This window comes from Scleropages formosus, chromosome 16, assembly GCF_900964775.1.
Source record: "Scleropages formosus chromosome 16, fSclFor1.1, whole genome shotgun sequence".
Taxonomy (NCBI): Eukaryota; Metazoa; Chordata; class Actinopteri; order Osteoglossiformes; family Osteoglossidae; genus Scleropages; species Scleropages formosus.
In genome coordinates this window covers 21,467,999-21,493,686 of record NC_041821.1, presented here as the reverse complement: position 1 = coordinate 21,493,686, position 25,688 = coordinate 21,467,999, and the positions used below count along the sequence as shown (strand labels likewise).

Below are 25,688 nucleotides of genomic sequence, written 5' to 3'. Positions count from 1 at the left end.
AGACCTCACTGGACATAAGATGATCCATGTCAAACCCACTGATGATGAGATTTTGTTATGATACACAGTTGCTCATATTACCTATGCGATACGTGTGGCTGGGTTTCAGAGATGCACGCTAACGTAAAACTGACCTCACGTTGGAAAATACAGCGAGTGACACACAATCTGGAACGCTTGATACGCAGTAAAAAAAAGCGTGACTATACTACTTACATGCGTTACCTTTATTATAGTGGGGCTCAGAAGCTGAACAATTTCAAAATCCATGAGCCAGAGCAGCGAGTATGAATGTCTGTGTGTGTGTATGTGCCTTTTCCCGCGCATGTCTGTCAGTCTAGAGGTTCAAGTATTTAAATCAATTTTATACGATGTTTGCATCGTTAGAAAAGAGATTACCACGGCTGCATAATAAATATGCACAATAACAGAAAAATTAAATCCTCCAGCACGGGAATAAAACCCATAATTGGATGTTTCTCGGCAATTATGTCTTTAGGCAAATATCATTCTACTCATTGACTCATTTTAATATCTCCGTTGGTGAGAAGCTTAATCGTTTCACAAATGCGTATCTCAGTTTTAATAATGCACCAGCGTAAAGGAAGTCAGTTTGACAGACTCTGTGGAAAATAGGCAGAGACTTCTTATGAGTCTATATAATTGCTTTTGTTCAGTCACTAGTTTGAAATTATATACCATTACAACATATATATATATATATATATATATATATACAAAATGCTGGTAGTGTAGAGCTTGGCGCTGCTGCCTTCAGACTCAGAGGTCACAGGTTTGAATCCCATCGCCAGCTGTAATACCCTTGAGCAAGGTACTTACCTTAAATTGCTTCTGTGAAAGTTCCCTATCTGTATAAATGGGTAATTAATTGCAAGTTGCATCGGAGAAAAGCTCCGGCTAAATGAATACATGTTGAACAGAGGCTGTACATATTTCAAGGACTGTCACTCCTATTTTTGCAGCTCTCACATTGCTCTTCTGTTTAGCAGTGGGTAGTAAAAATAAATTTCTAAAAAGTCATAATCGGAGGATACTGATCATACACAGGGCGAAACGGTGGCACAGTGAGTAGGACTGCTGTCTTACAGCGCCTGGATGGTGTGAAAGGACATGGGTTTGATCCCTGCTCAGTCTGTGTGGAGTTTGCATGTTCTCCCTGTGTCTGTGTGGGTTTCCTCTGGGTGCTCTGGTTTCCTCTCACAGTCCAGAGACATGCTGTCCAGATTCACCCATAGGGTGTGAGTGACAGAGAGAGTGTGTTCCACTGATGGATGGATGAGTAACCCAGTGTAAGTAGTGTATCTAGCAGTGTAAGTCACCACGGTGAATAAGGTGTGTGGGCTGATAACACTACATAGAGTTTGTTGGAAGTTGCTTTGGAGAAAAGTGTCTGATAAATAAATAAATGTAAACATAGAAGATAAAGAGGAGTCAACGAGCAGAGCTCCAAGAGATTGACAGTGGTTCAAATGGGGCAACATGCTGTTGACACATTGATGTGAGATCCTCATCATGTGTCACAGATATGGGGGTTGGCCCTGCAGGCAGCCTGAACTCTGTGTGTGTGCGTCAGGCATTGGGGAGGATGATGGCTGTTATTATGCAAAACAAGCCAGTCCTGGGGATGGAGAAAAGGTGACATGGAAATTCTGGCATTTATTTTTGACGGTCGAAAAACACGGGAGGGAAAAACAAGGCCTGACCTGGGGTCCTCTGGTGTCATTTAAAATGGAGCAAACATGACTTTTGGAGACACGGACATTGATTGTTGTAATGGGCCCTATGCGGAGGTCAGTTTTAAAAAAAAAAAAAAAAATCCCAGAAGCAGTCGAGAAATTCGCTTGAGCTGAAGTGCCACGAAGCAACAACATTATTTACTCAGCTTGGCAGGCAGCTTTACCTAACACATTTGCAGATCTTAAAGTGCGCCACTTCTGACACATTTACACATGTACACAAGCTGAAGCTGGACCCTCTCGAAGCAGCAGGAAGAAGGTTGAGAAGGGGATCTGAAGCTGCAACCTTTCCGCCACGAGCCCACTTCCTTAAGCACCCGAACAATTATTGAAAATCAGCTGCCATCGCTGGGCAGGATTACAAAACGTATGATAATAGAGGAGGTACGATGTCGAGTTACGGCACTGGAGGCAGTATGCTCTGCTAAACTGCTACAGAAGAAGCCAACGAGAGCGTGATGCTCAAACGGACGGCCAAGGTTCAGTTCCGCCTCTGAGGAGCACCGCGCAGCACGACGAAGTCTCAGCGGACGTAGCCTATATAAAAACAAACAATGCGCAAACGAAACCATGTGCGATGAGGCCACACCTCCGCTCTGGCAGACGACCAGCAACGGGTTAGGCTTACCTAGCGAAGCACCGTGATGGCGACGGACAGTTCGACACGGGCGCCTGGGTGAGGACGAAAAACACCCCGTTTCAAGCAAAATTATTTGCGCCGCAATCACCTGAAGGTCTTTCGCTCTTGAAACGCTCATCATTTCCCACGACTCGGTGAATTAATCGGCAACGAACGCGATGCGCCCCGCTCCTCTTTTGCGCAAACTCAAAGTGAACCGAAATAATACGGGCAAGAATTAGCGAATTAGTGACAGTCCCGCTCAAGTCACGGAGGCCGAGTCTTGCAGACAAGCGGACCGTCCATGAGCCATTACCATACCTGTAAATTCTTGATGCTTTTATGGCTCTTACTCTGATCTGGGAAGGGTCACGTGATTTGGCCAGAGCTTAATTGCAAACACATTTGGGTCGACGGAATGGAATGCTTGTAAAAGAGAACAATTTCTGCCTGGAAGGTCTGCCCAGGAATAAAGAAGGGAGCAAAACAAGCTTGTGCGTACAGTATGTGTATGTACAGTGTGTGTTTTAGCAGGCGTTCTTGGGGAGAATGACTGGCAGCAAAAAATAATTTTGATGCCGCGCTTTTCGCTAGCGGATCAATGAGAAAACAACATTTTTCAAGTGCGTGGTTCCACGCGTTCCGTGCGTGGACTGACTCGTGGCGGCGTCAGATAGCACGGAGCACCTCACAGTGTTTTAACGTGGTTTTACTGCAGGAAGCCACAGCTCGGGGGGAGGGTAAACAAAGGAAGCGACATCCTGTTGTTTTGAATACGGCAGTGCGGTCGAGGGTAGGGGTAGGGGATATAGAGACCACTGACTAGAGCGTGCCGCTCGACTACAGGAAAGTCTACCCAGAATCCTCCCTTCTCCGCTCTGGAATGGCACGGATGAAGACCTGTTTTCTACAAAGCGATACTGACAATGACACGCCGTTTATGAGTTCTAGACTCTCTCCAGTCATTTAGATCAATGATCTTTTCACGGCCCCATGGATTTTCGTGGCTCTCTGTAGGACCAGAAAGGGTCTGTGAAGCTCAACATGAAGCCACCGAGCACCACTTTACTGTGAAGCAGGAGTTGGGCAGAACGAACTGTCGCACTACGCTGACTGACTGACATCATGTCTTTCTGCTGTGAGAATGAGCGCAGGTAGCAGGCGTTCTGCATGTCTCTCATGGACCCATGTCCCCAGCGAATACGGCAAGCTCATTTATTTTTTAACCGTGGTGGAGGATGAAAGGTGCGGCGTGAAGAAGCGGCGTCTTTGGGGAGAAGGCAACCGGCGAGAGCTCTTCCCCCATCTGCGGACCCCGCTGTTTAAATATAGCGCACGGCATCATCGGTCTCCCTGCCGGAGGGATGCAAGGCCACCTCCCCTGTGTGCAGGGCAGAAAAAAGAGCCAAAAACCTTTTGGATATTTCATCCCGTTAATCAAAACTAATTTTTCAGCTCGCGCTGTCAGCCTCCTGTTAACTGCTGCAAGCTCCATTCTGTAACGCATGGCGAAAGCAGAAAGCACCCCGAGGTCCACTGCTCCTCCGAATGGAGCTGTCACCGTTGCTGTATATCACATACGGCAACGGCGACTGGTACCCTCTCACAGGCCACCACGCAGTGGCTTCTACAGTGCAAAGCACTCAGTGCCGACAGAGCGTTTCAATTTACTTGTAAGATCTACATAAAACAGCGCTTGACACCTCTTGGAGGTGTGCTCCATGTTTCCTCTGAATCTACGTTGTACAGGAAGAGACACCTATGGGCATTATTATTACTGTCATTACTGAGCCAGTGTTATTCAAAGTAGCTGGGCATTTTACCTGGAACGATTTGGGGTAAGTACTTTCCTCAGGAGTACTACATCAGGGACTTGCAGTAGTGCTCCATACACATATCCACCATGCTACCTGCAGCAGACACCTGACAACCATCAGCGAACGAATTAAAGCGCGGACAATTAATGTTTCCACTTTTCCTTCGGCACGCAGCGTTCTCAAACAGCTCGAGTGAGCGAGGACAGGTGAGCTGTTATTCCTTCTGAGGGATCGAAATGTACGTGTCACGACGCCTCTCGCTACCCTTATGAAACTCAACTCCACAACTCAAGTTGGGCTGATGGGTCTGTGGTGGGTGGTCTATGACGGATCTGGTTTCTGATAACTATAGAGGGGCAACGATGGAAGTTTCAGCTTGTTTTTCTTTGGTTTTTTTTTTTAATAAAAAAACACATTACTATTGAAAAACTTCAGTTCAGATCCTTGTCCCTTGGCCAGTTTCTCTGGAAGGCTGTTAGATTCGTGTAGATTAACCAAGAGCGTTATGTCGTTATGTCTCTATAGAAGCTGTAGTCCTTCCAATGTCACGTCCACACCCACAACACAAGCGACAACACCTGACTCTGCACTAGCTCCTGAGTAATCGCTCACCCTATAAAGACCCTCTTCAGCTCCCGTACCATTGCGGAATCTCGTTTGGGACAACCGGCCTGCCTCACGTTACTTCACGCACACACTTCCTCTATTCTCTGTTCACAATCTCCGGTTTTTTAACTCCTCGCTTCATTTTCTGACCACGTCCATGGATCCTCGTTCCTGTCCTGTTTGCCGATCGACTGACCTTTCGCCTGTCCCTGGTTCTGAGAACTTCAGACGAACAACGCCGCGCTTGGGTTCAGCCGTCCCGGCTCCCTGTGTTCCACGTGACATCCAAGTTATTATTCAGCTGAAAACACACGGTTATTGCAAACACATATTAAAAGATTAACACTTGATTAGTGTTTTGCACCGGTTCTCTTTCTCTGCTAGATGTCAGGGCACTTACCCTGAATTTATACAGTAAAAATGATCTAGCTGTATAAATGGAAAAATCAGAGCAAGTAGCTGTACACTGTAAGTCGCTTTGGAGAAAACCGTGAGCTAACTAAACTCAAAGCATGTTTTACGCACGAAATAAATAAATATTCTCATGTTCTACTTTTGCATTTTCTCTCACATGAGCCTTTTGTCCCCTCCCACGACACGCACATGAAAGCTGACGGAAGGCATGCACGTGCGCTTGTCGAGATTAAAAATAGATGGGTAAATTACATTAGAGGGTTGAGAAACTTTTTATCCATGAAAGAATAATAAGCCTCTTCAGAACGAATTATCAGTCGGATTTTCGAAATGTCGGGGTCCTCCGGAGCTATGCATCTTTGCTCAGTTACGTAACGTTTCAGTTCCGTGCTCTTTGTGGGCCAGAGCACTCGTAAACACCGATGGTGATGTCAAGCTCGGTCACGTTGTCTTGGCAACCAACGTGGCTGCTAAGGTGGCTTATTTGAGCACTCGGAAGAGGGAAAAAAGAAAGAAAACAAACCAGTGGTGGACCGATGACTAAGCCTGTTACTCTTTGTATGCGTCACTGAAGCGACACAGAGCACAATACAGTATGATAGCTAAAATAATTGTAAAAAATAAACAAAGACATATACAACCCAGGGGGTTGGATCTTTGGATGCTTTAAGGTTGCTTAGTAGCATTAAAGTGCACATTTCAAACAGCATATCTGAAATAATGCACTACATGATGCCATGTTACTATGTTGTGTTCAGTTACTCTAGAGGTGGATTTTTGCTGTGGAATAAAGCAGAGCTTTACAACGCAGAGAGAGACTCTTTCCCATCCTGATCATTCAATGAGTCTGAAAAATATGTCCTTCTTCAGATATTATGCTAGCTAAGTAGTCCTAGTTAAACGTATGTTTCAAATATCATACAGGCAGCTCTGACTCAATGAAGCCTTGCAATGACGGACATGAATGAAAGAAGGATTGGTAAAGGCGTGCTATTGTGCAGTAGGGTTTATGAACAAGAAAGGTGGCACAGCAGGTAGCACTGGAACCTCACAGCTAGTTGTGGATTCGGAGGGAGTTCGGATCTGGCCCAGTCTGTGCGGAGTCTGAATGTTCTCCCCGTGTTTGCGCGATTCTCCTCCCAAAGACGCCTTTCAGGTGACTAGGTGGCTCCAAATTGCACACAATGTGTGCGTCACATCTAAATGGGTGGATGAGTGTCGCAAAATTAGTGCACTGTATTTCGTGCTAAGTCGCCTAGGATAAAAGCGTCAGCAAAATACCAGTTAATAATCACTGTATGGCACTTTGGAGAAAGGCGTCTAACAAGTGTAAGGGTAAAAATCACACGAATGCTGTAAGGGTAACAGTCCAAGAAGTCATCCAGAAGGCACAGATGATTTACATTGTTCAAGTTGTGTGTGTACAACCTTCTGGTGGACACAATACCCACTAATCACGTGACTTACAAATACTTACACACGGTCTCTGAGTCCACTCTGCTACCACTAATGCTCTCCTCCGTTCCATTTCACTGCTGGTTGCTGGCCCGAGCGATAGGAAAGGCACCTCTGAAAAAGGAAGCATTTGTTGTGCTCCTCGGCGGAAAAAATAAAATCGAACTAATGCATGAGGCATCTGAGCACTGACAACGCTAAACATTTGGAGGAGCTTCAGTTATCTGCTGTTCAGAAACAAATTAAGGAAGGCAATCTGTTCATCTGCATATTAACAGCAGGGAAAACCTGATCCACTTTGGTACTCTAACCACACTGTCGCAACAACACGTTCACACCTACTAGGCCTGTCTCTGTACTGTGTGGTGAGAAGGCACAAGTTACTATATGTCTGTACATGACATGCTTTTACAGAATCACACACACATATATATTAAAAAAAAAATGTCCCTGTCACCCCACATAGGGTGGTCTGTGAGTCTTCCTCAACCTTGGGTCCTCTACCAGACGCCTTAGAGTTTGAGGGTTCTGCGCAGTGTCTTCGCTGTTAATAGGACTGCACTCTTCTGGACAGTCAGTCTGGATAATCAGTTCGCTGCAGAGTACCTGAAGAAACACGTGAATGGTGCTCTATAGATCTGCTCTCCTCTCCCAAGTCCAGCTATTTGGTCGTGATCCAATTATTTAGGAACACGAACGCACGATACTTTAACACCTCGCACTCAGGTAATTATGCTCAGTGGGAGAGGGCTGTACTCAAAGTACAGAATGTACACAAAAGTTTCCTGCTGCTATAATTGTTCAGCTTTAATTAGACAGCAAAGAAAATTCGTTTTATATTCATTCAAGGTGCAGTTTGACACACAGGTATGATCTTTTCAAAGAGGATTATTTTTAAAAGAGATATTGTATAAAGAAACAAATTTTTTTCTTTTCTTGTATATTGAAGAACTATGTTTTATGGGGGCAGCACGGAATTAATTAAATGAATTGTCCAAAAAAGGCAAGTGCGACTTGGTGAAAGTATGTGTGTTGACATGTATTAAATAAATTTTTTCCTGATTTCCCTCCAATACATGGATATTTTGACTATTGTGATGGATGCTCCGTTTTGGGTGAGTCAGACTGGGAAAAGTCCAGGGTTCATTGATCACTCTTAGTGAATATGACACTTTCAAGCACAAACTGTCGAAATCTCTGGAACCGGTTTCTATACGCTGCAAGATCAGGCCAAATGCTTTTAAGTTGCCAGATGGTATTACAGCTTTTTATGTCCTGCCATAAACCTGCAAAATTTAAATGGTATTACATGGAAACTCTTATAGTGATACACTCACAATATTAATAATATTAAGTAATATGAAACTGACATCCATGTATTTCTTTTCAATAGGAACTCTCAGTAGTGTAAATAACATTGCTGGTTTGTTTTAAAGTGCAACACATTTTTATGATTATGGAAGACAGGGAACCAGTCATTGAGTCTATCTTTTAAATATTAAATGAAAACAGGTAACCTTGTATTTTCATGTTTGAAGTCCATCTTGCTATAAAATTTTGCAGAAATTAACATCTTTCCTCAATCCAAGACGTTCCAACGCAGTCCAGAGTTGTAGGGTATTGATCATTTATAGAGTGACACTTCCAAGCATACACTTCCTAAATAGTTAGAGCGGGGTTGTAAGAACCACAAAATAAGTCCAGTCACTCACACCTAAATCAGTATGGTCTGTTAGAATTTTTATTTTTTTTTTTTACGATAAACCTACAAAGAAGATTAAAGCACTGGATGAAAGGTAAACGTTCTGAACGGAGCGCAATACAGCCACCCTATAAACCTGTATTATTGTGAGAGTTGCAGGTCAGAAAAGACACCCTGGATCTGAGAATATGCAGAAGCACATGAAGAAATATTGCAGAAACACAGCAGAGATGCTGGCCAAAGAACATAGCTAACTGTGGCACAAGGAACATGTTTGTATTCGTTCTGCTTGTTTCCATGTAAAAGCCCGGGGCCCGGTGGTTATATTTCCGTCAGAGAAAAATGACATCAATCTTAACCTAAAAATGGCGACAGTGCATTAACACCTCCCCACACGGACCGTCTCTTGGCCCTGAGAAGGATTTTGTCACATATGTGCAGGGGTTCCCAGTGGTGCCTCCACTGTCTGTGAGCCCTGGAACAGCCCGCGACTGGGGATCAGTAACAGCATCTCGTACAGACTGCAGTCATGTTTTACTGTCGGCCCATAAGATGAGCTAAAATACACATTAAAGAATTGTATTTGTGTTTGAAATTCGCATATGTACATTACATGGTAATCAACTGCGACATATGCCCTGAAAAATACAAATGAAAAACAAAAAATAGACAAAAATACACTGAAAAACTAAACTGTGACAATAAATCACCCCTTAATTAAATGCATTTTGTTCTGCTCATCTTCAGCTCAAAATGTATTCATGTTGCATCCAATACCTTCGCTCTAAAAATAAATTCTAACAAGAAGTACTTGTTATATAGATTAGATGGTACATATAGCACAATTAAAATTAAAAATTCATACTCCGGGTCATATCGTACGTAATCAGAAGTCAGCTCGTCCTTCTCTTTCCTCTGCTGTTATATAAGATATGCACGTAATGCGCTGTGTGATATTTCCACTTCCTAGAAACAAAAATTATGACGTGGTTTGGAAAGGAAACAGTTTGCAGTTAGAGTTTTCTAATGCAGAGATATTTGTTTCTAAAAATGTGAAAGGCTGCGAAATAGGATGATCATGACACAGAACACAAAGAGCCACCTATATTCAAAGAATGTTTGGCCATGCTGGATATTTTGAGGCGCAACCACATCATAAATATGACTGACTCAATGTTCTTGTGAAACAGGCTGAGAAACGTTTGGTTTACTTTGATCCACCTATGACACTTTTGTACATACTGTGTTTTACAGTTCACTGGTTTTCTCTGAAGTGCAAGAGTAACTCAGTTGCCATTCAGTCGGACAGTGGTGCTTGAAAGTTTTTCAACCCTTTAGAATTTTCTCTGTTTCTGCATAAATATGACCTAAAACATGATCAGATTTTCGTGCAAGTCCTAAAACTAGAAAAAGAGAACACAAACTAAACAAATGAGAGAAGAACACACACGCACATTTTCTGAACCGGCTGTCCCATACGGGGTCACGGGGAACCGGAGCCCAACCCGGCAACACAGGGCGTAAGGCCGGAGGGGGAGGGGACACACCCAGGACGGGACGCCAGTCCGTCGCAAGGCACCCCAAGCGGGACTCGAATCCCAGACCAACTGGAGAGCAGGACCTGGTCCAACCCACTGCGCCACCGCACCCCCGAGAGAAGAATATTACAATGAAAAATAATCCAATGTTACATATCTCTGTGTTGCAAAAGTATGTGAACCTCTAGGATTATGAATTCATTTGAAGGGGAAATTGGAGCCAGGTGTTTCAATCAATGGGATGACAATCAGGTGTGAGTGGAGGAGGGCCTGCCTTATTTAAAGAAAAGAAATCAGGGGATTCGCTATCAAATACAGGTTTGTGGAAGTGTGTTGTGGCTTGAACAAAGGAGATTTCCAAGGACCTCAGAAAAGAGCTGTTGATGCTCACCAGGCTGGAAAAGGCTACAAATCCATTTCTAAGGAATCTGGACTCCATTGGTCCACTGTCAGGCAGATCATGTACAAATGGAGGAAATTCAACACCATTGTTTCCCTCCCCAGGAAGAATAACATCTAAGGAATTGAAGGCCTCTCTAGCATTGCCTAAAGTTATTGTACCACCATCAGAAAAAACTGAACAACAATGGTGTGCATGGCAGACTTGCAAGGAGCCACAACTCTGGAAAAAGAACATTGCTGCCTGTCTACAATTTGCTAAAGACTATGTGGATAAGCCAGAAGGCAATTATAAGAATGTTCTGTGGATGGATGAGACCAAAACAGAATTTTTTTGGCTTGAATGAATGTTTGGCAAAAGGCAAACACTGCATTGTAGCATAAGAATCTTATCCCATCTGTAAAACATGGTGGTGGCAGTATCATGGGCGATGCAGCAAGACAACAACCCTAAACACACAAGTTGTTTCACCTGAGAATGGTTAAAGCAAAAGAAAGTTAATGTTTTGCGATGGCTGAGTCCAAGTCCTTACCTTAATCCTATAGAAATGTTGTGGAAGGACCTGAAGCGGGCAGTTTACGTGAGGAAGCTCACAAACACCTTGAGTTGATGCTGTTCTGTAAGGAGGAATAGGCTGAAATTTCTCCAAGCCGACGTACAGGACTGATCAGTTATATTTAGTTGCAGTTATTGCTGCACAAGGGGGTCAGACCAGTTACTGAAAGCAAAGATTCACATACTTTTGCTAAACACAGATATGTAACATTGGATCATTTTCCTTGATTTGTTTAATGGGGTTCTCTTTAGTTTTAGGGAATGTGTAAAAATTTAATCAGGTGTTAGGTCATTTGTGCGGAAATAGAGAAAATTCTAAAGGGCTCACAAACTTTCAAGCGCCACTGTACACAACCTTTAGATTAAATTTTCTATAGCACAATCTATCATAAAGCCGCACGGGATATTAAACCAGCAGTTGAGAAGTATAGTCTATGAACAGATGGACACAGTTCATCGCGTACTGCCTGATGAAAAAGTGTCCCGATATTCCCGGAAATATACCTCCAGATCCACTGATACAATGTGACATTGCGTGTTGTGGGTACTCTGACTGCTGAGAAATGTGACATTTCAGGTTTCTCTTGTGCAGCACGTTGCTGGTACAATTATTCAAATTTCTTGACTAGTAGAAATATTCCAATTCTGGCAAAAAAAAAAAAAAAAAACTTTTTTTTTGCAATTTTAGAAATGCATACAAAAAATAATTTTAAAAACAATGACTGCGGGCAGCATACTCTTTTAAACAGGACATTCAGTTTATATGATGTAAATATCTTTATTACATATTCTGAATTTTCTTCATGGATTTACAAGCAGGGGCAGCAGGTGGCGTAGCAGTCAAAGGGCACAGGTTTCAATCTCACTTACTCTTGCAGTACCTTTGATCAAGGTACTCACCTCAAATATATGCAGTAAAAGTGCTTACATGATTAAAAGTACTGTCGCATAACATTGTAAGTCACTCCGGAGAAAAGAGTCAGCTACATACGATAAATAAATGTCAATGGTTTTTGTTTAAAAGTCCCTTGATCTATCAGAGCTGTGCACAATCTACAATCTTTTCTTTAGAGAGAAATGAATTCAGAAAGCCAGCGAGAATGACAAATTTGCCAAAGGGTCATGAGAAATAACACATTTAACACTGAGTTTTTTTGCTCCTTTTTACTGCAGAATGTTCTGTGCCATCTTTATAATGTGATGTAGTGTGTAAAACAAAGGCCCCCTCCCGTCCCCCGCAGCCCCCAGTCCATCACACGTTAGCTCCGACCTCAGAAGTGACATGTCGGCGGACCCCGCGGCCAGTGACAAGCTCACACGCTCTGTGGAAGTGATGATTTCCCTGGGAGCCCACAGGAGGGGATCATTTGGAGGATTTCAGTGTCACGGGTCCACCTAAGTGCCGGGTGGCCGGGTATTCGTTTCCCTGTGTCTTTGTGTCCCTCCGACAAAAAACAAGCAAACGTGTTCGATTATACAATGAGCGTCGGGTGCTCTTCATAGCGTGGCAACCACAACCTCCATCTGTGCTCCCCTTCCTGCTGCTCCACAGATCCCCCGTGATACACTTGGTACCCTTGTGGTTATTTCCCTGCTTGCCTGGAGTGTTAAGAAGGCTCACCAAACTATCAGTGTAAACGAGACAAATTCAGCGATGATCATCCAGACAGATTACGGCCTCAGAAAGTGAAAGATCACCTTTTGACATAAATGGCATTTCATTTTTTTCCAAGGACCCATGTTGTTGTAGACAGCCACAAAGAATGCAAGGCTGGGCATAGTTAACCTGGAATTCGTGCATGTCCATGGATCAGAATTCCAAATATTGCACTGCTTGCCAGGAGCCTCCTTCCACATTCCCAGAAATTCAACGGGCAGCATGTTCTTGTATTGTTTCAAAGGTCCCTCTCCTCCAAAACCAAACATGACAGTCCCATGGAATGGACTGAGCCCCGGGGTGTCGGCACAGGTCCAGCGTCAGACTGAATAACAATAACATCTTAATATTTCAGCAGAATGCACAGGGCTGGACTGCCAATGGAACAAGCTAATGAAAAGTCAAGCTAGGAAGTGAATAGAGGACAGAAAATTGCAGAAGATAGGAAACTATTATACACATTTTAAAATTTTATTATACTATACATAGTATTGTATGCTAAAAAAAATCTAGCATAGGCCCATTTTTGTTGGACTTTATGACAGGTGAACATTGGCTGTGTGTTGTGAAGAACAGATAGAAATGTTCACATTTATTTCTGTAATCACTGGCTATTTTTTAATCTTTGATGTGCTATTTTAGATGTTGATGTTTCCGGAGTTACATCTCCAACACTTTGACAAGAAAATTTATATGAAATTCTATAAGAAGGCTAATAATGGGTCAATAGGTAGTGCAGGGATGCATCTGGACTTACGACTCAAAAGTTGCACAGTCAAGTCACATGAGGAGGCTTGCTGTTGTACCCTTCTAGCCCTGAGGTACTGAAAATTGCTTTGCTCTAAAAACCTTTGCTTAAACATATCCAGCCATATAAACAGGTGAGATCTTAGTTTATTTTCTTTTCTCGTTAGTTTAGTTGTCCATGATGTGCTGATGACCTCTGTTTGGTAGTCATACAGTTTCTCAATTCTATTAACCGGGGAGACTCTTTGGACTAAAGCATGTCCTAAATGACTAAATGTAAAGGTAAATTACACAGGCTACAAAGGTAACTGTATAGTACATAGTGTTGTATAAAATATTTGGATAAAAGCAATACTAAGGCAACAGCTCAAAATCAAATACAATCCCTTTGTCTTTTTGTCTACAGAGGAAAGCAAACCATTCAATTGTACAAGAGCTCCCAGCAAACCCAATAAAACCTAGTAAAGCACGAGTGGGAACCAGACACGGTCCTAGTGGGGGGCTTTTCCTCTCCCCTGTACAGCTGGGCTGTCTGTCTTCCACAGGCCCCCGGGGAGCATCATTCCGTCACGCTTCCCATTGGCTCTGCGCTTTCCCCCGGGTCTAGGCTTGGCCCACTTTCAGGGGTTTTGTTTGCTTAGAATCCCTCTAAAAATGCTGCTGTGAAAAAGTAAGCAGCACAACACAAAAACTGTCAGCAAGGTATGGGGTGGGGAGGGGTTTGGAGGCAAGGGAAGGGGGTTTGGTGCAGTTTTAGGACCGCATGAGAGACTGAGCGTCTAATTGCAACCATCTCCACAGCATCAACTGGAACTGATATCCTGGAGTAGTTTTCAGCTCAGAACTATGAACATTACAGTGTGTGTACAGTGGGTTCAGCAACACTAAATTCTATTGTTTCTCCAGAGAAAAACAAACAGCCCAACACTGCACGCTTCTGAAGTAAAGCAGACTTAAAATTGCATTAGAATTTGCGATGATTGCATGTTTTTAAACCAGCTCATCATACTGCTTTTCAAAGGTAAAAAACTGAATCCAAGAATGCACTTTAAATATCACAAAGTTCAGGAAAGGACATGGTGAAAGGGTTCAGAGTGCATGATGTGGGGACTATTGGATTATAAACATTTTATTATTACTATTGATTCAGCTATGAGGTATATTTCCATGTGTTTCTTTACTCAAGCACTTAACTTGAACTGCTTTATGGCATCTCAAAAACACTATTTCAACTTTGGAAAGCCTTAGTAGGATTTATTTTTAAAAAATTAAGATTAATATCATAAATATCAAGAATAAACTGATTTAGATCAGGTTATTGTTCTTAAAATTTACATAGGATTGTAAAGTGTGCTTAGCATGAAACGGAGAACTACAAAGAGCAACAAGTAATAACATGAACGATATGAAAATGGGATGATTTATCCTAGATGTCTTATAAATACATTGCAAATAGGATTTGTGTGTCATTTCGTTTTGCCAAAACCTTGAGTTATGACTGGAATGCTAAGGTTTATCTGGCAGTCCTAGGGCTTGCCAACCCTGCTTGTCAAGCAGAAACAAGGACCAGGTATGGCCAATTAACCATTTAAAGACTTTATAAAAAACTTGACTTTGCAGCGCTGAAGAGAGTTGATGGAGAGTATTTTTTTATTATTATTATTTTGGAGAGTTCAGGAGTTTTCTCTTCATTGTCCGTTTAGTGTTTTTTAGTAGAATGAATCTGAGTTACGATTATTGTTGTTAAATAACTGATACCTTTGATGGTTTCTTATTGAAGAGCTGAAAAGCCGTTTCCTTTGCACTGAATTAATTTCTATGCATTCAAATTAGCTAAAAATGGAAAATGTTAAGAAAATTAGGAGGAAATGTAGCCACTTGTGCTCCATACCTGGTCACTCACTGAACATGATATGCCCCAGGGTGTCACAGTGATACTGTAAAAAAGGAATTAATTTCTTTATCGTTATTTTGTAAGTAACTAGGAATACCTGGTGTTTAATTACCTATGAACTCATGCTTTAACTCCACCGTGGATGCTCCCAAGCCCGGCTGAGAAAGGAGGGGAGTTGGGCATGGGGCTAGCTACCCCACACCGTAAACACCTTGCCAGCTACAGAAATGCCAACAATGAAACTTCATGACATCTCAGCTCTTAGGGACGCCTGGAGAACCCTTGTTGGCGGCCTATGCCCCAGGAGGGGTGGAAGGCATAAGAAGAACAACTCATGCTTTAGCCAACATGTTTGACCCATAAACTCAACAAGCTATCACAAGCGTGTACGTGATGCCATGTTCTGACGTTCAGCTTGCTGCACCCCAAACACACCACCCACAAAACAGCAAATATGAGAGCCTGCTCTACACCAAAGAGGTTAATGCCAGGCCATTATTTGCAGAAGAAATTCCTTTTAATTACATTCCCCTATTCTTGGTCTCCTGTTGAGCAATATAATTGGTGTTGGGCATCTGAGGAGTCTGTTTGTGATGCACAGTAAAAAAAATCGTCTTACTGCAGCTTCGGAGATAACAAAATGTTATATACAATTTTTTATGATAGATCTATTTATAGCCAAAAGTGAAGAAAAAACATGCTTTTAACCAACAAGATCATTAAATGGTTCAAAGATGTAGTGCTGCAGTCTATGTAGATGCTCAGAATCAAATCCAACCAACCGGCTGACCATTTGGCTGTTCTGGATATTTCTAAAGTGCTCTAATTGTGTATATACAACCTACGGGATTTATTGTGAGCTACTTCGGGAGAGGATCTTGACAATGATTGGCCCTGAGCGTAGGGATTGCCGGTTTATGCGAGCATTTGCGTTTTCGGCAGAATTGTCCGGTAAAATATTTAACAAAGAACACCGAAATGCCAATGCACATCAAGTGCTGTTCTCCAGAGCAAATGTATCTAATTGGCGCAGAGATCAAAAATCTTACTGCTTATTTGTGTTCTGACAAAACTAAATGGAGGTGGGAAGCAAAGAGGGTGCACCCTTATCTGACTCATTAGGTAAATTGAAATATTTCTGTACTTTCACCGTCTCACACCCAGCGCATGGGCCATCCCTGTAGGTGCTCTGCGGTTCATACGAGGACAGGGCATCCGAGAGTACAGGCGGAAAGGGGGGGGGAGGATTTGCTTTGCTCTTTGATGTGCTCATTAGCCGCGCGTGGGTCTCGCCTGCACAATTTCCCCCGACATCCTGCAGGAGCAAGACACTCTTCCACCCACTAACTGCCCACTCCACGCCTCCTAGGAGCCCCCTAACAATTCATCAATGCTACCATAATGGCATCCCGCCCCTTCCAACATCGATGAGGACTACCCCAGAAGTACCACCAAAACACAATACTCTCCTTTAATAACCCAAAGTGATTCAAATAAAGCTGAACTCACCCACTCGGTGTGATCAATACTTCTCTATTTACTGTAATCTGGGCTGGGCTCAACTCGAAAATGAATAAATGAAGCTGATTAATTAATAATGTACACTAAGTGGAAACGGAGAGCAAATTCGGCAATTCTTGGACTGAACAATAGGTGTGGGGGCTGCTTTCCAAATCTGCACCCCCTCTGTCACTTTTCATTTATTTTATCTTTCCACACACCCCAAGCGCTTTGGTCTTACTCCTTCTCTGCTATTCTCCTAAAACAACAGAGAGCAGTACCGCGGCTCGCTTGGTTGCGGCTGCAAAGAGAAGGAAAACGTGTTTTATTACTTATTCATTGTTTCAGCCACCATGTACACAGTAGGGGAATACTGGTAAAAGGATACAGTTTAATCCAACGAGATGAAGTCTGTAAAGGCAGACACTACGGCACTCTGCAACATTAGTGAGAAAAGTTTAACTTCAGAGGTCCCCGAAGTTACCCAACAAAACATGTGAAGAGGACATAAATATACAGTTTTAAAGATTTTAAAATTAATAGGCAAGAGGATGCATTTCAAGATAAATAAGCAGGTGATGTTGTACTTAGAGTCGCTGTCCCACACTAGAATCCCACCTCCTGCAGCAGGACCCTTGAGCAATGTGCTTGTTATAAATTATTATAAATTACATTGCGTACAAAAAAATCTCGGTGTATAAATGGGTAAATCATTGTAAATTGCTTTAGAGGAAAACATCAGCTAAATAAATGAAATAAAGAGACTACTACAGTGGCGCTGAGTGACATGGCGTGATTTGTGTCCTTGGATTAGAGAGATATCACTGTCATCGTGGATCAGTTCAATGGGCCCCCAACAAAAACATGAGGGTAAAGGCTGTGTTAACAGAAAAAGGAAGGAGGAGGAAACCAGGAAGGTCAAATGGCAAGAAGTTCTGTCACTCTACAAACGCTGGTTTGTCTTGAACCTCAAATGATCTTCTCAGATGCGCCCCGCTGAGACGATCTCCGAATTTCCACACCGCCGCATCCTCCAGTTCCGTGTGCCGTTCCAGCTCCGAGGCTCCGAGGACCGTTGCCACATAGTGGAATTTATCAACCTCCCGCCTCATTTCTTGCTTTCAGCTACGGGGCTTAATGCAGCTCTTCACAAAACAGCAGCCCCAAAATCAACGCTTGCAGATGGCTCCCAGTCACAAATAAAATCAATTAGCAGGGAAAGCGTGCGCTTTCTCTGCCGTTTAATGCGACAGTTTGGACGATGCTCGAGTGGCGGGGATTTTCGTCTGTGGTGTCTGCTGAAAGGAGAAAAGACTATGATCCCTTTGAGGCAGACTTGTTAGCAGGGCTGCTGCCGAATAATTAACAGCTGCTACACCTCTTGCTGGAGAACTGCGACCCAGCATCAGCATCAACCTGGAGCATCTGTGCGTCCTTCTCCCTCGACCACATTGCTCGAAAGACAGCGGGCAGTTAGCGCTTCTTTCAAAGGTCGCGTGCAACGTGAGTCACTGGTGGAGCTCCAGCACGAGCACACCTCAAATATCAGAGTGAGGCGGGCATCTGGTAAAGCCGCTCAGCGGATGCTGTGGGGGATTATCCGAGGTCCCGAATCCATGATGGCCGCAGAAAGGAGAATTTTCACAAGATGGGTAGTGGAGGATCGAAACATTTGAAGGGGAAAAAAAACTGTACAACACAGTAGAAGCACATCATTTATACCCCCGATATGGTTTCTCCTGGCTCCTACTGCAGGTGACACTTTGTTATAAATGATGACCACTGATTAAGGAAGGACAATATTCATTTAATTTAAGCAAGTTTCAGCGATACAGATGCTCCTCAATTATGTTTCGACTTAGGATTTTTTGACTTTACCATGGTGGGATAGCGATACGCATTCAGTAGAAACCATACTTCGAATTTTGAATTTTGATGTTTTCCCCGGGCAAGCGATATGCAGTACAGTACGCCCTTCGATGCTGGGCAGCAGCAGCGATCCGCATCTCCCGGTCTGCCACGCAGTCGGTAGTATACACAACCAATACTCTACAGTGTTTTGTGTTGCCACAGTTTTTTTGGATACCCCCTGTGTCTACGTTGTTTTTTGTGCATGCATCATTTCTACGAAACACCCATCTGTCTCTCCTGCTACTGGTGAGAAGGAGAAGAAGAAGGCAGTTACTCTTGAGGAGAAACTCTAATTAGTATGTTTATATCTACAGTATTTATTATTTTATAATGGCTTCTGTTTTTTACCGTGTTTATTGTTTCTCGTAATTATTGGAATTTATTGTGCTGTTTTGCACGTGTCTTGCACACGTGCACTTTATGTAGTCCTGTGTAAGCAGCTTTGTGTTGTCTTACGTAGCACCATGGTCCTGGAGGAACGTTGGTTTGTTTCACTGTACACTGTGCCAGCTGTATCTGGTTGAAATGACAACAAAGACATCTTGACTTTGACTTTGATGAAGGCGGCAAGCCCGTAATGGCCATTGCACGTGAACCTGGGACTTTTGCAATCAATGATCTTAACCATCTTAAAGGATAAGAAGCAATGATGTTTGGTAAGTTAGGTGTATTAAATACATTTTCGACTTACTATATTTTCGACTTACAATGAGTTTATCGGAACCCATCCGTATAACTCTCAGTTGTCTGGGCATATCTCTCATCATAGAAGTTGGAGGAAATTTTATATATGATAACGGTAACTGTTTCACTGAAGAACTATAATCAACAACAGTGAAGAGCTACGCTGAAGACTACCCTTTGGCAGTACGGCGATGACAGATCTAGAGAAGATCCTCAAAAAACCGGTGAAACCGTATACACATTGAATATACTGTATTATTTTACTCCGAAGGGGGTGCGGTGGCGCAGTGGGTTGGACTGGGTCCTGCTCTCCGGTGGGTCTAGGGTTCGAGTCCCACTTGGGGTGCCTTGTGATGGACTGGCGTCCCATCCTGGGTGTGTCCCCCTCCCCCTCTGGCCTTACGCCCTGTGTTACCGGGTAGGCTCCGGTTCCCCGCGACCCCGTATGGGACAAGCGGTTCGGAAAATGTGTGTGTATTTTACTCCGATCTTTGCTAGATTGAAGATGTTCAGCCATTATTCTTTCTGACACTTCCTTTGTAAAGAGCAGTTTATTGCCATGCTCAAACCTCTTGCTGGACTTGAACCGGCAACCTTCAGATTACCCGTCCATGACCATGACCCCTGTTTCAACTGCTGCAATATGACAAGTAAGTTGCTAAATCAGTTCTTAATTGGGTTAGGGTAGCGAGTTAACCCTAACCCTAACCCAAGTATGTCACTTACCAAGGGGCTTAATCCGGGTTCCTTTTTTTGTAATTAAAATACTTTTTCTGCATCAACTGAGGTGTCAACTTCTGCACTTCTTGGACACACACAACATTGAGAGATGCCTCGCAATTGTCCAGAGTAACTGCTGCTGCAAAAATGGATCGTGTGAATGCCGGGCATTCAATCGATTTATGTAGTGCAAATAATCCTGTAAAAAGTCTCTCAGCCACTCTGACTGTTATTGCTCACCCAGAGAACGTCCAATTAACGCAGAAAATTCAGACCTTTCAGTTTCAATAGGGGGATTCAAGCAGCGAAACAGCAAAGGACAGAGTAAAAATAGGGGCAGGCAGAAAGGGAGCGACATGGGAAGGAAAGAGGGAAAAGGAGCGATAAGAGAAGAAAATGAGGAAATAAAGAATAGTAGAGCACTCTTCTGTGCAAAACAGTAACAATCCCAATTAAAATAATTACAGCTCTTCACAGTGCAAGGCATAATTAAGGAGAAACAAGCCATTAAGTATTTATTCCTAAATATAACTTATTTAGCATCTACATGAATCAAATATAAAGCAATGAGTGCAGATGAGGACCATTGTAAAAGGAAAGCATTACTGCCCCAGCTCGAAAATAAGGCCGATAAATTGCGCAGCGGGCTTGAGACATCACAGTCGTGCCGCGGTACCGGAGCAACAGAGAGCACGACTAGTCCGAACGGGCCGAAAGGGAATGCCAGCACAGTACAGGCCGAGCAGTGGATATCGAAGCAGAACTTAACCGTGTCGTCTAAAGCTACCAGGATTTTCCATGGCAAACAGCATTTGCGTCACGCAAATGCTCGCTCATCAACATATTCAATACCCATAAAAAGCAAGATTACACGTGCGCTGGAAACTAGTGCTATATTTGGATCGATTCGTTTTTCAGACACTTTTCTCCAAAGCTGTGTACAACTCAGAGTAAACAAAAGTGCATTTCACCAACTGATGGAGCGATAGAGACGTAGACACGTGATTCACAAAGTGCAGTCAACTGACCCGATACCACTGTTCCTACCTACATACGGTGAACAGATATGGAGAGGAGTGTTTCTGAAAGGTATGAGTTAGACCCTTCCTGAATGCTGGGGACAGTCCAGGAGTATATCTGCCACCAAGGGTACAATGTCAGGAAAAGAAGGCAACCAGCCCTGAACGATCTTGTATTTTTGGACACGTGATCCAGCTAACCAACTCCCGGGGGGTATGCAGCAATGTGCAACACATAAAACAAGACGAAGTGGCTTTTCGATGGTTATTTTTCTGCACCCAACTAGCAAGGTGAGGGAAAATGAGGGAAAATGAGGGACAATTACCATGATGTACAATATGGCCTTAATGTAGGACCGCCGCAGTCAGCCGTTCAAGAAGAAAGGGCGTAAAATATGAACGAGGACAATGTGAAAGGCACGGCGCTTTTCACGTACAGCTGAGCGCAACCAGCGGAAGGCGTAAGAAGTCCTGCACGTACAGCTATGTAGCGCGGGCGTCTGCAGACGACTTACAACGTCTCGGAATAAAAGAGCACGCCGAAACACAGCGGCACGCTACTTCAGAGCTGCCTTTGAGCCGCTCTTCTGGCACAGAAAGAGCCAACGTACAGCGCTGCCAGGAGCCTTTTTGAACACGATTGCTCTCCCCCACGCTTTTCATTGACGCAAACTCGCGCCCTGGCTGAAGGATCCTTCAGGAATGCCCACAATGTTTTCTCATTCAACAGGACTCCTGTCTACGCAGCCCACGCCGTCTACAGTAGTAATCCCCACATGGATCCTTCTAGGGAGCAGCAGGTGGTGTAATGGTTAGAACCGCAGCCTATGGACTCAAAGGACGCAGGTTTAAAGCCCACCTCCTGTAGCACCCTTGAGCAACGTACTTACCCAGAATTGCTCCAGTAAAAATGATCCAGCTGCCCGAATGGGCAAATCGATGGAAGTTGCTTAATCCTGTAAGTTGCTTTTTGGAAAAGATTCTGCTAAATGAATGAAATGTAAATGTAAAATGGAGCTGTAACCACTCATCCGGCATCTCGGATGGCAGCGCACGCTGGTTCCCGTTCTCTGAGTTCTTCACTACCGGAGGCTGGCCGTTACATCAGTACCGGCCTGTCAAAATGCCACTCGTACTACCGGGCACAAGCTGCACATCCTCCGAGACGAGTGGTACAGCTTGTGCTTGCGCTTATGCGTATGCAAATGAGAAGTCAAATCACCTGCCTTTAATTTGATTTGAACCCTCCGGGTTCCCAGGGGGTGCGGTGGGGCAGTGGGTTGGACTGGGTCCTGCCCTCCGGTGGGTCTGGGGTTCAAATCCCACTTGGGGTGCCTTGTGATAGACTGGCGTCCTGTCCGGGGTGTGTCCCCTCCCCCTCCAGCCTTACGCCCTGTGTTGCCAGGTTAGGCTCCGGCTCCCCGCGACCCCATATGGGACAAGCGGTTCAGATGATGTGTGTGTGTGTTCCCCCCAAAACTGTAAAAAGAGGAATTTCATTTAAAAAGCATCACTCGTTCATTTAGCCATCGCGGGCTTGAAACTATTAAGTGGTCATTAATTAAAAAGAATACTAATTATTCTAATGAAGTTCAGCACAATGTCGTTAATTTGAAAGGGCCGTAGATAAAATAAATTAAAGAAACACTTTTCTCATTTAATTTTTAGCTGGAAAACTGTCCCTCCAAGCACATCTCACAGAGAGGTTCAAAGAGCTTCCAAGAGTGTGTCGGTTCAAACTATTTCGCATCGAACCGGAGGGATAGCGGAAACGAGCAACAATATATAGCAATACACAGGTCAAAAATGTATTGCAGTTTGCAAGGTATACTCCATATGTTTGCATCTGCTTTTAATAAGGTAGAACCTCGGACAGACCATGACTAGGCTAGTCAGCAAGTACAATAAAAAGTATTAATACATACATTTCTGGTCACGCTATTTTTCCCCAATTATGAAAACAAGCTGCGGAAAGAAAACAGTTCACTGAACTGGAACAGCGCAATGTGATCTCATGAACATAGCCGCGCTGGTACGTCCATGACAAGAGTATATTCCTCGGAAGGCGATACAAGAGGATTCGTCAGCGGGAAAACAAAGGATATGGAGAATATATGTACTTTTGTAATGCGTAGGGAATGTTAACACACTGGAATGACCGTGCTTTATCGCAGTTAGATGAACGTGGAGCTTTACGTTCCTCGTACCCACTCCAGTGGGTGAATATATGGTAAACTCCGTGGTCACGGATAAGAGAATGAGGGCTTTGATGTAACGGTATCGCACCCTAGGTTCTGCCGTGTGTCAGCAGGGATGTGAATGTTGAATGCACAACAATGCCCTTCTGACTCCGAAAGGCTCACCCCACCCGGCACTGCATTCTGCGGAATCCAGTAACAGCTGTATCCCAGCAACAATAGCTGGGACTGTGTCAGCATATACTTAAAAACCACAAAACAAAGGCGCCAACTAATGTGTTGGGGTTGGGGCGACGTGGGGGAGGGGGAGCCCTTGCAGACTGACCAGAGCTCGTCACTTCTGACAGCCTGATACAGATGGGAGCTGCGGTCCAGCTCTCCCGCTGGCTCTCTCACGTGGCCCTCGGTCCACTGCACCGACAAGGCTGTCGAGCGCAGCAGATGGGCGCTGGTGCGGAGCCCGTGAGAGTGCCTAGTAAATCACTGCCGCGCCGGTTGTGGACGCGGAATGACATCAATGGCCTGACTTCCGTGCAGACCTCAAGTCTCGGCACCGCTACGGGAGGTGCAGACACGTACCTCAGATGCGACTTTCCAGTCCAAGTGTGACAAGAGTGTTGGTGGAAGGAAGACCCCCTACAACCCTGTGCTGAGCCCACCTCAGGATGTTCCGCACACCGGGTTGGTGCCCCCTTTGAGTACGGGTAGGTAAAGCCATGCCGTTCCCCTACCAGGCTCAGTGCAGTTTTTGGAAAGATCCCTTTCCTCCGTGCCATTGCTCCAGTGCTCCTGCAGAAGCCTCCGGCTGCCCCCCTGGAAGCGGTCGTCGGTACGATGAGCCGACGTGCTGTATCCTGCAAGAGAGACACACATGCTTATTCACGGGGGCACGGTGCCTTAAAGATCAACACATCTCTGACACCACTATCCTCTTACTCCAGGCTGATGTTTGGCATCTAGGATTGTACCTTGGATCGGGGAAATAATCCACGTACCTCTGGATTCGGCTGTTCCTGGTAACAGGGCCCGAAAGACCCAACACACGCTACAGCAGCGTCAGACAGCATGTAAAGCTCACAATAAGGTCTTGCCATGAAGACGTTCAGCACTACCACAAGGGTATCAAACATGCATGAAAACTCTACGGGAACAAAAGAACGCTGCACGGCAAGCATCCAACCCAAATTTAGTGGCATGCTGCTAAGAGCGCTCAGCAGGAGTTGGGGATGGGAATGGTGGGACGGCATAACTGACAATGCAAAAATTTTACAGAATCGCCATCGCGAGAGTATAGCTGTTTGCAAATCATAAGGCCGTTCAGCATTCAGGAGGGCCTTGGCCCTCCCGGATGGTAACAGGATGTGACACCGGGGTAAATGCTCTGGGGGCACGGTCGGGTAGCGTGCAAACCGACAGCGGCTGATTCTACAGGCAGCTCCGTTGCCTGCGCCGCTAGGTCTTTGGGGCCTCTCACCCCTAATCTCATCTCTGCTACGGAAGAACCGGCGATTTGGCTCGGCACTCTAACAATAACTGCCGAAATGATCACCACCTCCACGTCTGTCCTATAAACAAACCGTCCCAATATGTTCGGTGTCACCATAGCGACCTCCCGGGGAGCCTTCCTCTAGTGCTTTGAGTTATTGATTTGCGATTTAGAGGTTCAACAAATAACTAATCGCTCCTCCGTGGGTCGGAAGTTCTTTACTTTCCGTTGTCCGCACCGGCAGGCCAGAACCTTGGGAAAAAAAATGGATTTTGTTTTCTTTTTTAGCAGCCTGTTACATACATTATTCATTGTGGAAGTGAAGGAGATGTACTAGAGGAACCATTTGTATCTCAGATTAGAAACTCTCCAGACGGTGGGTTTTAAACATTTATATGATGGTAAGAACCTTCAGTTGGCCAACATCAAACTGGCCTGTTAATTTATGGCTGTTGTGACACTTTGCCACTTTGGAACTTCTCAGTTCCTTCCAAAGGCATGATACATCTGTTAAGATGAACACCGCACTGCGGGTCAGTCCTTCTTAGGAAAAACATCCATCAATTCACGTCACAGGCTCTTCTCATAGACGCACAAGGTGGTAATGCAATGGAACTGGTCAAGCTTGCCAACGCGCTGTCAAATGGCTTGAAACGTTGATACGTATTGTATCAATAGCTGTATACACTATATATACTGTATAAATAAAAGTAGATATAACCATGTAACTATAATGATTAATGAGTTCTAGCAGTCAAGAGACATAGCAAAGACTAGAACTTGACCACGCTGTAATGAACGATCTAGAAAAGGTGCTCAAATGCACCGATGTAAACACAAGAGCAAAGATTAGAACTGGTCAAGCAATGGTATTTCTATTGTAATTTTTTGTTATTTTTAACAGTATTATCTATAACACAGACTCTTTTTCACTGTGCTGTTAGAGGTGGCAGTTAAGAACATCATAAACTGCCAGGAATACAAAGAAAGAGACATTGGATCAAATCAG

General features: G+C 44.1%; 1 protein-coding gene across 1 annotated transcript in view; it reads right to left on the bottom strand.

Moving 5' to 3' along the window:
- LOC108933613 (sodium/potassium/calcium exchanger 3-like) overlaps nt 1-25,688 on the bottom strand; it is an 81,055-nt gene that overhangs the window by 43,529 nt on the left and 11,838 nt on the right. Inside the window, exon 2 of the mRNA XM_029259084.1 lies at nt 23,925-24,047. Within this exon, the coding sequence (XP_029114917.1) occupies nt 23,925-24,047 (123 nt within the window). The remainder of the gene's footprint in view (nt 1-23,924; nt 24,048-25,688) is intronic.